Source organism: Necator americanus, chromosome V (assembly GCF_031761385.1).
Source record: "Necator americanus strain Aroian chromosome V, whole genome shotgun sequence".
Lineage (NCBI taxonomy): Eukaryota > Metazoa > Nematoda > Chromadorea > Rhabditida > Ancylostomatidae > Necator > Necator americanus.
In genome coordinates, this window is record NC_087375.1 from 25,673,050 (window position 1) to 25,688,539 (window position 15,490).

The window sequence follows — 15,490 nt, forward strand, 5'->3', positions numbered from 1 at the left end:
CATATAAGGAATTAGAACAATGATTTTTTTTGAAACATGAGAAATTCTTCATCAACACATATACCGTTTTTTCAACACTTTATATCGGAGGGTATTTTTAAGTTTGAAGAGAGCAGCAGCGAATTATCCAACCAAGTGCTTACTCACAGAAAGCATTAACATCGGAAGTTACAACTCTGCAATCTTCTCCAATTACATAACCATACGCTTCAAGCATTTGTCCTTGTAAGCATTTGGAAGAAAAAAATCCAACGAAAATATTTTAAGATGAAATTTCATCCCGCTAGGGTCGTTCACCGCAACATTTTACTTCTGCCCGGAAATGTTGATAGTTTAGATGAAATTGCTAGGCTGCCTCAGGAAAGCAGCTCCAAAAATGGTTGCAACATGTATTTTAACATGTAGTCTACGTATGTTCGTGCACTTCTTTCGTAAACAACTCTTATAAAAACCCGGGATCAAATCTATACCGTCTCGAAACAGTGATACTTCGAAGATTTTTGTCAGGTGCAGTAATGGGCAATTATGGAAAAAGGTTACATCAACCTGGGCGGAAATAGCCTGGAATAAGGCGAAAGCATCATGTTGCGTGTTGTTGAAGAATAACTGGTGGGAAGCAGATGGTCGTATTACCTCCGCATTGCCATCAGCAAGGAACCCCAGCAATTGTAACTGAAAGTGAAATTTATGTAGCAATCTGCCAAGAACGTTATTTGACTCAGAGTCTCACCTGACGAACACGTGAAGCGTTATGAGGTCCTTTCAATGAAATATTAATATGTGTAACGCTGGCGACGCAACATTTTACCCATCCAGAAAAATTCTGCAAATCAAGTCATTATTAAATCTTTCTACATGTGATGAAATCCTTCCCCACTTGATCCAAGTTTTTCGACATTAGATCGCGTCGCGATCCATCGGTCATCGCAGCTCGAAACGCTATCAGTGATGTGCGAAATGCCTCATCGCGAGAATTGTCGATGAACAAACACAGAAGGACGGGCGAACATCCTTCACAGGTGACGTTTAACATTCGTGATCGACTTTTATCCTAAACACCGTAACATTTTACTGCGTCCATACAGATGAAACAGAATTTTATTGCTAGAGCACCTCTTCTCCGCTTTCCCAAAACGTCTCCGGACTTCCATCTGTCAAACAGACTACCATAGCTTGCCGAGAGCTGGCTTCTATTCGGGCGTAGTTTGTTAAGTCTCGCATTTCCTGATGTTTTAAAGAAAATTTTACAGGAAATAGCGTCAACAGCTTAAAAGCGAAAAGTTTAGATGAGGAGTTGAGACGTGAATATTAGGTTTAAGCACCGCAAACAAGGTGCGTATCGTTAGGTACTCGCAGCCTCCACGACAATCTATCCTTAGGGGAAACGACTGGCAAAGGCCATCACTAATTGCCCTGCGCAGCAGTTAATAGCGTCAAATGAGCATTGCCCTGCGTTTGCCTTATGCCCCGCCCATCAGATCGTCCATCTTCCGCCCTCATCGTCCAATGAGGTGCGAAACATGCCTCACAGGAGCACGCTATCTTTGGTATTGCTTCTGTACGGAATATCGATTGTTTACGTAAAGAGATATATCAAAAGGTTGTGTTGCCCTTTAAAGGCTACCTCGTTAGGCGTTCGATGGTAGTTTTACTCAGCTAGATAAGCAAAAAGAAATTCCTTGAAAGCGAAAAAAAAAGTTAAAAAATAGCATTACACCGATCAGGGGAAATTCTTTGAAGCATCTTTTGCATTCCAAGTGATGGATGATTAATTTCCATCTAACAAGTGAAAACAGAATATTTTCATTTTCACTCGCATTTTTAAATGGCATATATACAAACCGCTTTTATTTATATAACATTTATTAAGTAACAAGTATACTTTATATAGATTTTCAAGCAACATCTAATACCAGGCACTTTCCTTTTCCTTCGATTCTAAAAGCGCATCGCAAGAGCTGCGGGCGCGACGGAGAAAATTCCTCGTAAGAGCAGCAGACGCGGCGAAATGGGCAAGGAGGGTGGTATGGGAGGGGCGTTAGCGAGACGTAGCACAAGAGGAGCAACCAGGCAACTGTAGCGATCACGACGCTGTCAGGAGACGCGCGGTGCAATTAACGACGCTCATTAGCCTCCTGGGTATGTGGCGGCACATCATACGGGTACCTCTTGACCGTTCCAAACATCAAACGACTGCACACGAAATTCCAGAAAAAAAATAAGTGTTTTATCTGTGTAAAACAAAGAAATCGAACCTTTTATAAACCATTGCAGTATCTTATGTACATTAAATACTCTGTATAAATATATCCATACTTCCATATAATTTTTCCAATCATGAATCTACGCCTTCCAACGACCAGGTTCTCGTTTCTACACTTCCTAACTTTTATTTTGGAACGTTTTCAGCTTCCTTTATGATTTCTGATACTGTTTTGTTCTTGTAGAGATCCTCAGCGTTTTCGGTTCATTTTTAGCAATTTCATTTTCTACGTTTTTTTTCCGTTTTCTACGTTGCTAGGTGGCTGTCTTTTTGTTCTTTGAACCTTCCTAGAATTCAATTCTATCACGTTATTGCAATACAAACACGGCACATGACCTCACTGATGTAGTGATTGATGGGCGTGGCGTAGGGATCACAGCTAGCCTAAGATATACCTGCTCTGGCCTACCGACAGCCTCTTCTGCAGGCACTTATTCGGCTGCAGATGATAATCGGCTTCGGGTACCTAACGACTGCCTCTAACTAGAAGTCAGAGACAAATATGGACGGACAAAAGACAAATGTGGACCACTCAAGCAGTTAGCAGAGTTAAGTGATCAAATGATGTGGGGACCTCGTTGACTTTAACTGTGGATTTCAATTACCACCATGGTAAATGTTAGATCAACCAAAAGTCTCAATTACAGAGTCAGCCTATTTAGACCTCAACTATGAGGAATCTTCAATGCGAAAACAAAACAGCACACGTTTGAGCTTCTTTTGCAGGGAAAGTTGTTCAGAATTGGACCGCTAATTTGCCTTAATTATTTCGGTGTACAGTTACTTCAATAACGCAAATATCTTAATTTCCCGATTATAAAAAAGGTTGGTGCAAAGAATGGGCGCGAACATGTGAAAGAGGCGCGAAGAAGGATAACCCTAACCAACAAACCTACAAAAGAAGTTTCTCAGGTTCATGTCGGAATGTTCGTCTTGGGACTAGGTTTTTATGCAAAATGGGCCAAGTTTAACGTGAACGCTTATGCACAAACGCTGCCATCAAATATAAAGTGCATTTAATGGGAACGTCTGTAAACCATGTAGACAGTGATGCAAATTGCGGGTATATAAATGGGCACGGGCACCCGGACCAAGCTATAACGTGCGAAATGTTTGGAAAGAATTATGACAAATGTGAGTGCAAATAAAAAATAGTGAAAAAACTGCTACTGAAAAGAGGTTTGTCATGGACCTTCACTGAAAAGTTATTCAGTTCGAGCAAATGCCGAAAAACAAGAGCAGAAAAAGAGACTAACCTTTACATCAACGTTGTCATTGCCCTTTTGGGGTAGATTTGAACGATCGGTGGAGTCAGTGATCCAATTCTCAGAAATGGATGGCTCTGACAAAACCCCTCCCACAGTGCCAAGGATGTTACACGTCAAAATGAGAAGTTCCTGAAAAAAGAAGGTAACAACTAGAAGAGTTGCGAGTAATGTATTGACCATGTTCATCCTACTTGTTCGTGTGCCGTCAGTTGAATAGTCCATGCTTTAAAGCAGAGCGACCGTAATCGGGCATCAACTCCAGACGACTGCAAGATAACAGCAATGGTATACAAAAATGCGTGGAGATGTTGAACCATTTTTGCTGGAAATACCATCATCAGTGTTACTGAGTTTACGATATATCATTATTCAAAAAAAGCAACAATCAAGAAAAGTTCACCAGCCAATGGTCCAGCCAGGAAGCATAACCGCCAAGGATGCGGTAAAACCCGCACATGTTGTGTTGAAAAAGCATCAGAAAATGAATTGTAGGACGATAAAGCAGCCAGATATTGCAAAATTATGTCTGATACGCTGAAAAACGGTGCATGGTTGCAGCAAAGCAAACTCACAAAGCTTGAGTGTCGAGACCCCTTAGAAAGACTAGCGGAGAAAACGAACAACAAAAGACATCTAACCTGCTGTTCAAAGACAATGTAACTGGTTTGAACTGCTATAGTGGCCGTCTTTATTTCAAACCGAGCGTATTTTTCTACTAGCAGACTCAAGAAGAATGCAAGAATGATTGAATACGAAGCAACAAGAGGTATACCTCGTTTCTGATGATACTAGTCTCAACAACCAATTCCATACTCGGAATGCATGCGAAAATCCTACAGCTCGAATTATAGATTGTTCACAAGCAGCTCGAAGCCTGAAACAAAAAGCATCCTCATAGAAAATTCTGCTGCCTGAAAAGTTAACCCCCATACTGACCTTTTCAAATCGTGATGTTCTACAACAAAGGCTAACACAGGTCTCTTCAGCATTTCACCTGTTGTAGGAGTTTGATGCGATATCAATGTTCGTAGAGCAGCAGATGGAGATTGCAGAACCTGGAATAGTAGAAAAACTTAGTTTATCACACAAGGTCTAGGCAAATGTCGAATACAAAACACTCTTACCTCTCTAGCGTCACCTTCATCACTTCTAGTGCCATCCATAGCTAATGATTGCATTGCTATTACGGGCGGAGATGTTGGTAGAGCCTTGGGCCCAGGATCAGAGGCATGGCCAGTCCTGCTCAGTGACTGGGACAAAAAAGATGAACGAGCAAACAGAGCAGAGTCGACAACTTTCTTGCCAATAGGTCCACTTCTACCCATCGCAGATGGACTGGGTGTTTGAGTTGGGAATAAGTTTATTGTCCACCCGGATGTTGCTGTGGAAGAAGCCTTGAAGAATACCATAAATCTTGACGGTGGCAAAATGAATGGAAAAAATAAGTGGCTAATCAGAAATTAAAGACAAAATTAGAATGTGAAGGGGGAAAACAGTAAACAGAAACAAAGATAGTTATTCAGAAAAAGAAAAGGAACAAGTAAAAAGAAAACGCGAGAACTATCGTGAACACATAGGCGCATCAAATATTTATAATCTTCGCCGACTTTCTCAACTTTCCGACTTTTTCTCAAAGTAATGTAGCACCAGCTCTATCATAAACTACATAGCGCTTTATAAAACATGACTGGGCAGTAGTGAAGGGTTATGTTCAAAGGAGAAACATAGAATACAAATTCGCAAACGTATGGACCAAAATCCTATTTTTGGATTTTACCAAAGCACTTTATTTGTTTTGCTATGCTAGTCATTCTGCGTTTCGATCATGAGATCCAGATGATGCACTTCAGACTCTGAAAATCCAAAAGGGCGTCTACGATGATGTATCTTGAGGAAAGTAATCGTTCTGAAGTCGAAGTCATTACTTACCCAAGTTCACTCAGAAAATTCTGAAATAAATCAAAAATACCAAGGAAGTCTGTAGCTAGTAGAGCGCTCAACGGAAAAACTCACTTGTCTTTATGCCAAATAAACAAATTGGTTTTACATTCATTGACAGTTTTCAAAATGATAACACAGCAAATACATTTATACCGAACACACCTTCGAATCACAGTCGAGCGACGAGTTCAGGTCCAAGAGGAACACCGCATTTTGGCGCATAATGATTTCCGGGCGAGAGTCGAACGCATTCGCTGACAGTCGAAATTCGCGCCATCGACGTGCTCTTTCCTTTAAAAGAAGAAAAGAAACTAAACGAACAATTCGTAGCAATGCGAAGAATTCCCTGCGCTTACCTGCCGAAAACCAGCAGGTGTTTTACGCAAGTACTGTGCTCGGCACGCGGAACACAAGAGGTACCTGTAGTAATTTCAACATCTTTGACATACACAATAGTGCGTTTTCTCCATAAAATAATATTCTGTCGAACAATAGTAGCTACAATGATGTAAACACAACAATCACACACCAAGTTGATGCTGCTCTTCCTCCACTGCCACAATCGCCAGACCATCCGGATGTAAATTTTCCAGAAGAATTATAACCATACCTAAATTTTTTTCATGTACTTAAGTGTACATTGTGGTAACAAAGGCAATAGATAACTCGACAGAAAAGAAAGAAAGAATGCGCAAAGGTAACGCAGTTTCCTATGCTAACAGTCGTACAGCGTATGCGAATTGCCGATGCTTTGGGAAATATTTCAGATGAGGATCTAACAGTTAATGCTAAAAAGTTTTCTCAACTAGCTCAAAAACCCGAACACGGATCAGGTATGGCTCGTCCAGGAGAAAAAACAAATAACAAGAATCAAAATTACGCAGAACTTTCAATGCTGAGTAGATTGGAATACAACTTGGACATCAGCTGCAGGAGGAATATATGGATTGTATTTTAGGTAGAAAGTATTACTAGTGTACTACAATTTATGAGAGAAAAAGAAACATATGGTAACAGTGATTTGGGCATACCGCGACGGGCAAACAGCCGCGCTTTCCGGCAGATCATAACTTATTTTCTTGGGAAAACGATCCAATAAGAGAAAAATAGCCAGAATTGAGGGGGAAAAGAATCCATGAGTGAACAACTAGTGCAGAACAAAGTTTACAAAGTGGATCAGAGTGAAAAAACTTAACTCTTCCTTTGATTTTCAAACTATGACCAAGGAAAAATTGAGAGTCGAGAACAAACGAATAAGTAAAAGAAAATGGGAGTAGAATATTATTATCTATGTTATTCAAACTAGTCGGTCAATGGTGAACCAATTATACTATTAAACTATTTATACTATTAAATCACACTTATTTCCAACTGTGCACGTGAGAGCTGCCTCTGTGCAGCTTCAGTATTCAAAATTATGAATAACGCTCATGGATAACAGTCAGTTAATATAAAACGTAGTGACATGGAGTTGATCACCGTGCGACAGCCCGTTCTCCACGAGCTTCTCTATTGAAAATATTTTCAATAGAGTTTGTGAAAAAGAGACAGTGCAGTATCCAGTCAACATCAAAGGGACGATTAAATTTGAAACCGTATGAAGACGAAAAGAAGGCGAAAGATGGAGCGGATGGGTTAGGAAGAAAACCTAGTGCAGATGGGTTAGGAATAAAACCTACGGATGAAACACCTATAAATAGTGAGAAATGAATAGTTACTTGTCAAAAGATGTCGAAATATATACAAAATCTTTTCTTCCACCCAGTTTCATAGGTACTGTAAGCAAGCGCTTAAGAGAATAAATAGACTTTATTTACAAAACGTGTAGAGGTCCTCAATTTTACTAAACATGATAGCGAGAAAATTCAGAAGCAGATGCACAATGAAATGTAAACGAACCCCTGTGCATCCTGCCCACATCCTGGATGGTTCATGCGCATGTGTACCGTGACAGGAACTTTAAAGCTGCAATTGCACAGTTCGCACCCACCTCCAGAAGCCTAGAAATTGCATGCTTAAGCATCATTCATTCATCGATTCAAAATCTAATCCCGTATCCCCTATGTTTAACTCAAACGAATGCTCGCAAGCATTGCATGATTACGAATTGATATATTTTTCTTATGTATGGCCAGTTCGCCAAAAAAACATCAACTCGTTTCTTTTCTTCCTGACGAAGTGCATGAAAGATGTTGGCAGAGACTGGGAATAGAGTGCGAACGGAAGTAGATACTGGTCTACAGAACGCTCATCATACCTATGATCAACGGACAGAAGGACTCCTGCGAGTTTGGTTTTTGGAGAATTTCCGCAAATTACCGTGACAAAGATATCCTATATAATAAGAACCTGTTTGCTTGTCGTGTGCGTACTTACCCAATTCCCTTGATACCGATTTGAATCAAACGTTCATCGTAGATGCTTTGCGAGAGGGCGCAGAGCTTAAACCACTTTCGCGTGGTTTTTACATAGAGGTAGCATACCGCGAATCTGACTTGAGGGAATCCGCGGGAAAAGCTAGAGCCAGGGTTGCAGATTGCGGGAGCAGGGGTAATTTCGCTCATCTCTTCCTCGTCGTCGTAAGAAACGGCGTGGGAACTACCTTGATTACGTTAGAACGCCCTCTATGCACACGTTCTGGTAACCTTAGCAGCTTATTCATTGGGTTCACTTGAACAGGCTGGGGAAAAGATATCACTGATCCTCGACCGATTGCACCTGGACGCGGCGCGTGCAACTGAAGTCCTCTTTAAAAAAACGCCGTCTTACACCCTGTTTCTCACGACTAACAGGGAGAGATGAGCGGAACCACCTTAATTCCGCAATCTACAATCTTAACTCTATATTTTCCCGCGGATTCCTTCACCACGTCAGATTCGTGGTATGCTGCCTTTGACTGTCATTGCTCCAATCGAACGGCTAGAAGTCCCCGCAACGAGTTCTCATCACTTCGATAAAAAATTTTTTTTAAAAATTAATAAACGTCGGTGTTATTTGCGAAACCATGTCGCATCAATAACCCACGAGCATCTTTCCAGACAAAAAATAAAAAGAATAAAGCCATAAAATCGATGCTATCAAGTAAAACGGCTGTTATATTCACTGTGAAAATGGGCGGGAATTCCCACACCCAAGTTTTGGTTGGCCGAAGAGAAACAAAAACACCTATTTTCGCATTTATCGACTACCGGGCGAATACAGTGCAAATGGTTGACTGCGCGACCGATTCTTGGTTCGAAAGCTCCCAGGCGCCAACTAAGCCTTCCAGTTCTCCGGATCGGAAAATTGGTAAGAAAGTTATCTAGGAGAATAAAAAACGAAAATGAGAAAAAAAAAAGAATATGATTTGATTCATAGCCTCGGCTAGCCACCGCAAATCATTGTAAGGTTACATGCACGTTTATAAACTCAACGATTCTGAATTGAAGTCGCACGCGCACACACATTCTCATGAGGACCGCTCAACGCTGTGCCTCTCATCCTTTTATTGACTACTGCTTTCGCGATCTTTGCATGCGATAGCTTCTCATAGAAGGACCCCCCTTCTGCCGGTATCGGATCTCTGATGCATTAGAATAATACAAAATACAGCTTTATGGTCACAACTGTTTCATCATCGGTAATTGGGAAACGACGCAACAGTGTCGGTTCTCTTTTCAAATACGGTGACAAAAGGATACTTCTTGTTCTTCTGTGAACTGTAATTGTCAGCTGTGGGTATTAGCTCGTTAATCACTACGGATAAATGTAAAGAAATAGAAATAAATGTAGTTTTACCCACCTCTCTTCTTTTCGTTTCCACCATAGTTCCTAGAGTTTTGCCTCCTGTTGGCGGTACAATGAGATGTTGGTCAACGCTAGTTCTTACAGCGGTGCAAATCTCAATCCAAAGGCGGACGATGGGTTGCAGAGCAGCTGGAGCTGCCGCTTCCCGGACGTCTGAGTTACTCCACAACTGAAATGTTAGTTCGAACAGATCAAGATACATACATAGTACTGTCGTAGCAACAAAGAAGGAAGGTGACAACCGGACAAAAAAAAAACAAAAACAAGAAACACAAAAAATCAAATAATGCCCTAATAGCTTGGCGGAAAATGAAGAAATTACAACGTTACTGAGCAAACTAACAGTTATTAGGTAATGGTATTTTTCTGAATATCTGACATCAAAGATGAGATGTGTGAATATATGTGCATATACGGATAAACTATATACATGTGAAATATACACACAGATATAGAATACAAACAAAATTCTAAACGAACCATTATTTTAATAACTTATCGGTTTAATATCATGCAACCGAAGCGGAGAAAGAGGTGGAAAATTAAAAGAAAACAAAACACTTGGAAGAACAAGGCGGAAGAACCCACATTGTGCAAATGTTGATGAAATTTCAAATAAGCCGCTGCAGCCATCGCATCCTTTACAAGATGTTCATGCCAAAGAAATGCAGCAAATACTGTACGACAACACTCCGCTACAGAAGGTCGCAAAGCAATGGCCATGGAAGTGGTGCTAGAAGTTTTAATTCATGAGGTTAAGTGAACCGACATATGGAGAGGATTATTAGCTACTCACCCCTGCTGCCGTGCGGGCGGTGACCTTTCCTCCTCTTCATTTCCATTTATGGATAGGGACTGCGATTGAATCGAACTGCGACCAATGGAATTCTAAACAAAAATATACAACAACTCGAAGCTCTAAACCAGTTTTGGCGTGGTATTTTTTCATAAAACATAGTGATCACTGTAATCGAAAGCATGTATATAATACACATGTTATACGAAATATATCCCAAAACATGTGCGAGGATATGTATAAGCTGTCTTTTTTTGGACATTGTTAAAGATAATTATAAAATAGATGCTATCCAATTATAATATGCATGCCATGAAACCAACAGCACCTCTGCTAGGATGAATTGATTGTTGTTCGCCACCCGTACCCAAACGCCATGCTGATTGGAGACCCATCCACTTCCTTCTAGCTCAGTACGTCCTTCTAGCATTGCCCCTTCTATAACAGCATCTGGTGACGGCCGACTATATAGCTGGATACGCTGAGAGGCGTCAAGAATATACGTCTGGAAGCAATAAGATATCCACACTTCATGTTTCATTCAGTAGCGCAATGAAATGAACCTCGTTTGCTTCTATAATGACGCTCTGCTGAGCAGGCGAGGTATGTAACGTGGGTGGGTCCTCTTGTCGCCTCACAGAGGGCCTATCCACCATATCCGTTACGACTGGAATCAGCTCACGGCGAAGATGTTGATGATATGCAAGACACCAGACCTAGAACACTGATTTTGTCGGCTTGTTGTCGTGAATGTACTGAAAGAACAAGAGTTAAGCGATCTGTGCGCTTTTTGTACATATTCTACCCAAAAATTAGGGCTGTAATATATACCATAATTAAAGCAAAGCTGTACGTCCTGCAAATCTTGATAGCAATTCAAAAACTACATAGAGGTGTAGTAAAGGATAAAGGATAAAGTTTCTGGAGTTAATCAATGCGCATGGGATGCGCCACCACATTCACTTCAATTCATAATCGTTTGAGGTTCACAAACTGGCTTATACTATTTATGAGTAGGGGAGAGCTGAACGATGTGGCAAGTCAGTGTTCTTATCGTTCCAGACAAGCCTGGTACCAATTTGTCGACCTCGGAGGGATGAAAGAGTTGGTGAGCACTAGGGCGGATTCGAACGTCCGAGCGATCGTGCAGGCAGCGGAACCTCTACACTACATCCGCTACACTACACCCGCCCTCTATAGGTGTAATAGTATATATAAATCTGAGTTGGTGGTACCGTCTAACCTACCACTAAACTATTAAGCACTCAGTTTTGTAAAACCTTGCAGAAGCTGCAGACAGAGTTAGCCGTGATTTACATATTAATGTATTTGAAACACATCATTAGAAAGATTTTAACAATAAGAATAATTTGTCAACTTCTTCCTTTAGAAAAGTAAGAAAAAGTTGGATAGATCTACGAAGCTATCATGATAAAGTTAAAATGAGGTGAATGCAAATAATTAATTAGCCAATCAGACTTGAATCTGAACCCGTCCATTAATAAAATCAGAAGATTTAAAGTTGCATCAGAGACAGCTCCAATGACAGCTCAAACTATAGTTCTGTTAGAGTAATGAACAAAGAAAAGAAAAGAAGACAAAATGAACCTGTCCGGAAATGTTTCCGTGCCCGTAGAGCACTGCCGTCTCATCAGTTAATCGCAGCCATTTGCCATCTTCGTTCTCTATTTTTTCAATGTACGAGATTGTGCCACCTCTAAACCAATATATATATATATATATATATATATATATATATATATATATATATATATATATATATATATATATATATATATATATATATATATATAGTAGAATTCGCAGGCAATTACATGAATTAGCTTTCCGCTCTTAATCTTTCTTAGTATCCCATTTGACCACCACGATGAGATTCTCATCACAAATAAATTATCTGTAATTGAAAAAAAAGAATAAGTAAAGGAAAATATCATACCTTGGAATAGTACCAACACAAGGAGCAGTTAACGATGTGCCAAGTCGCATGCGAATAGCTTGAAATGGTAACGTCGCTGGGATGGCAGCCTTCCTAGCCCTGCAAAGACCTTCAGGGTTAAAAGACCTCGGAATCGAAGACTACCCCCAGCAATAATCTACGATATTAAAGAAAAACCTGCTTAACTGCGCTGCACGGTGCTCCCGCCGCCGTGTCGTGTTCTCCTCTCGTTCCGAAATCTGAGGAGAAAAATGTAAGTAAAGGATCACGCTATATAATAACGCGCTTAGTCCGTGTGTGTATGTTTGCCACGAAAATACTCCATAATGATGCAAAACCCTGCACCGGTGAGGTGCCGAACCATCGCCATGCGCCTTATAGGCTAGCACTCTACCTTTTCACCATTGTCTAAAACTATGTGGTTATGTATGTTGGGTTTGATAAGGCAAGTTAGTTTCTCTCATATGATAGTGAGGGTAAATAAACTTCTATGTGAATGTAATGAGTACTTCCAAATTTGCAAACTATCATGCTACACAATAACGGGCTTATTCTGTCACGTATGTGCGTCTTTGTATGTGTGTCTCAGTCAACAAATTCCAAAAAGAGAGGGAATACTATGGCGTCGGTTTGTTGCGCTGGAGCCTCAAAGCGGTAAAATTGGGTGAGACAAGTACCATGGCGTCGAACTCGTGCCCCGGAGCCAGATAGCTGTAAAATGGGGTGGGACGGGTCCAGCGGGGTTGAAATGATGCGCGGGAGCCCCAACACAGTAGAATGGGTTTCTGCGGTTTCTTCGGAAGCTTCAGCATGTCTCCCTGATGCTGCTAACATCCTTCCAAAAAGAGGAAAAGCACGTGCGAACGGCTGTTTAAATACAATACATAGTAGCCAACGTCTACGATCTCACGGAGAACGTTATTGTTATCACTATGATAATGATATCCACGTCATTTTATGTTAGCACTTCGTTCTCTGCTAATAGCTGAGAACGGAGGAAACTCATACTTCGAAGGATGTTTCCAAATTGTGGAGGCCTGAGAGAAACATAGATGTTAAATCAAGTCCTATTGTTCTCCAAATATGCAACCGACGTGTTTAGCTTATATCTATGCTGGATTTTGCGGGTAGAAAAATTGAAGAAAGCGTTGATGGAATAAAGCAATTCTAATTTTCCAAAAAATGTCACTACTGTTTTTCTTGGTGATCAGTGAAGCGAACAACAAAATAAGCCTGAAGTCCGGTTTTAGCCGGACGTTCAGACTGGTATTTTTAAATAATACCACCACTCAATGCAACTTACTTCGATCAAATAGTTATGTGTTAGTTCACATCCATCAACGCGACATGCAACCCGGTAGCTTCCAGCCACTGTAGGAGTCCACTCCCCCTCAAATCTGAATCCATGAAGGTCAACACCCTTAGCATATTCATGCAATATGTAAGGAAATAAGGTGTCGCCAATAAAACAAACAAACATCAGCTTAACATACGTGCAGTTGTTCTTGTGCTTCAAGTTGATTTTTTCTCTTACAACTGTAGCTTTCGTGAAGCCAAGACGAATTTCCTCATAACAGTAGTTCAAGTAGGCTGGCATCGCAGAGATTGACATGTAGCGACAACGATTCATTAGTACAGGTTGGAAAGGGTTCTTCAAGAAAGAGTCTGCTTTTTAAGTAACACAGTGCTGTGGGTCGGTATGTGGTAAATTTTAGCCAACCTTCTTAATAAGATCCAAGGACGGCAAGGCAGCTGAGGCAAACCTAGCTGAAGTGTAGATGGAAGCATTACCGGCTGTCATTGACACCTCAACGCACATTGAAGAACACACCACTTCTCGGTCAAATTGATCTTTAGTGGTGAGACGGATCTAAAGAGAAGCAAGTAAAATGGTAGCAACAAATAAAATGACCGTCTGCCTGCGCACTGTAATCGGTTTTCCAACAGCCATATCCGTTTGAACAATGCTGAGCTGGCAGCGAGCAGGATCTACTACTGGACCTGATGGTAGCCATCGAGCCAGGAAACCGGCAGTAGATGTGGTGCACGCAGAGAGAAATTCTCTCAAGAAAACTAGGTCTAAAACATAGAATATTTGAAAGTTCTGCCTCCGAGCATTTACAGAATTGTGGTACAGTATTCTTTAATTCATTTCATCTACTAAACGGAAAAATATGTTCACCAGGCGACTGCGCAGACGACGGCAGGCCTTTTTGGACAAGCTCATTCAGTGTTGGAACATGGGTAAGGCTAAGTCCTTTCTTCAGCAGTGACCCATGTTTCTCCAACAAAACTCTTGTGTCATCTTCAGCGGTAGATAAGTGGGTTAAAGACGACGCATCAGATGAGAACTGAACTGAGTAACTGTCAATAAAGCCAGCAAAGGACAGTGAACAAAAAGGAATAAAAGTGAGGATGTAGAGAAGAACAAGCGTTCACAGATATTACCTGAACCATGATTCTGCAGGCGCTTGCTGATAACCAGGCTAGTTCCTGCTCAAGCCTAAGATTTGAGTCTTTGCGAGCAGCCGGGTAACCAGTAACAGTGCAATGGAAACCATACATCTGAATGTGAAATATATATATATATATATATATATATATATATATATAAATTTATATATATATATATATATATATGTATATATATTTCAAATTAGAATTTTTTTTTTCAAATTAGAACTTCAAATTCTATGTAGGAAAGTCACTAGCTCACCTGCTCAGAAGTGACACCATCGACTTCCGCTGTTGTTTCTAACACAAACCAAAGCGAATTGCCTGGGAGGAGTAAAGGCGTCAATGGCCAGTCCTTCGAGCCAAAAAATCTTCGAAGGCATGACGTATAACTTTTGTAAAATGTACAAGGCTAAAATTATCTTGACTAACCTTCCGACTGGCACGTAACTTTCCTTATTTACGCCCATATATAACCTCAGCTGATCATCAGCTTGCGCTGTCTCACAAGAAGGCGAGAACTGCACGCAGAGAAAATGCACCGTATCTTCGAAACCTACCACCTAAACAGACCTTTACGTTGTCATCGATTCTTCAAATCCACGACTGAAAACAGCTAGAAACCAACCACAGAGTACAGGTTGTTGGTTTTGTATGGATGAGGGCTTTCTACAGTGATTTGAGTGGTTCTCCCTTCACATATCTCAGAGTTCCGATCGAACGACTCGCTGATTGTACTAGTTTTCACGGAGGCATTCACGTTGGACACCATTGGTATGAGTTGTTCCAAAACACATGTGATCTGAAGCAAAAGTACACCCACGTTTTCAACTTTAATAGAATGTTTTGTTGTATTTGATATAAATATGGCATGAGTACCTCATTATTTAGAAACACGACGTTCCACTGTACAGTGATTACATTGAGTGATATCCTTCATATTCTTCAATATAAATTCTGGAGTCTCGAACCAAAATTTATTTTCACGGTTTTACAATCTCATTATTACGCGATATTCACAACAC

At 40.7% G+C, this 15,490-nt stretch overlaps 1 protein-coding gene across 2 annotated transcripts in view; it reads right to left on the reverse strand.

Moving 5' to 3' along the window:
- The window catches only part of RB195_015196 (uncharacterized protein), a gene marked incomplete at both ends in the record, with an annotated part of 45,358 nt that overhangs the window by 5,593 nt on the left and 24,275 nt on the right, over positions 1-15,490 (reverse strand). For both annotated transcript variants that reach the window (XM_064205788.1, XM_064205789.1), the window contains 31 exons: positions 547-672; positions 731-823; positions 878-1,051; positions 1,114-1,224; positions 3,520-3,660; positions 3,723-3,853; positions 3,932-4,065; positions 4,304-4,405; positions 4,468-4,586; positions 4,656-4,925; positions 5,635-5,763; positions 5,829-5,892; positions 6,002-6,082; positions 7,372-7,472; positions 9,254-9,427; positions 9,847-9,991; positions 10,055-10,146; positions 10,383-10,559; positions 10,618-10,770; positions 11,663-11,771; positions 12,012-12,110; positions 12,189-12,250; positions 13,315-13,408; positions 13,505-13,662; positions 13,732-13,881; positions 13,939-14,090; positions 14,194-14,362; positions 14,460-14,576; positions 14,728-14,836; positions 14,898-15,028; positions 15,094-15,267. In XM_064205788.1, coding sequence (XP_064061669.1) covers positions 547-672; positions 731-823; positions 878-1,051; positions 1,114-1,224; positions 3,520-3,660; positions 3,723-3,853; positions 3,932-4,065; positions 4,304-4,405; positions 4,468-4,586; positions 4,656-4,925; positions 5,635-5,763; positions 5,829-5,892; positions 6,002-6,082; positions 7,372-7,472; positions 9,254-9,427; positions 9,847-9,991; positions 10,055-10,146; positions 10,383-10,559; positions 10,618-10,770; positions 11,663-11,771; positions 12,012-12,110; positions 12,189-12,250; positions 13,315-13,408; positions 13,505-13,662; positions 13,732-13,881; positions 13,939-14,090; positions 14,194-14,362; positions 14,460-14,576; positions 14,728-14,836; positions 14,898-15,028; positions 15,094-15,267 — 4,041 coding nt within the window. The remainder of the gene's footprint in view (positions 1-546; positions 673-730; positions 824-877; positions 1,052-1,113; positions 1,225-3,519; positions 3,661-3,722; positions 3,854-3,931; positions 4,066-4,303; positions 4,406-4,467; positions 4,587-4,655; positions 4,926-5,634; positions 5,764-5,828; positions 5,893-6,001; positions 6,083-7,371; positions 7,473-9,253; positions 9,428-9,846; positions 9,992-10,054; positions 10,147-10,382; positions 10,560-10,617; positions 10,771-11,662; positions 11,772-12,011; positions 12,111-12,188; positions 12,251-13,314; positions 13,409-13,504; positions 13,663-13,731; positions 13,882-13,938; positions 14,091-14,193; positions 14,363-14,459; positions 14,577-14,727; positions 14,837-14,897; positions 15,029-15,093; positions 15,268-15,490) is intronic.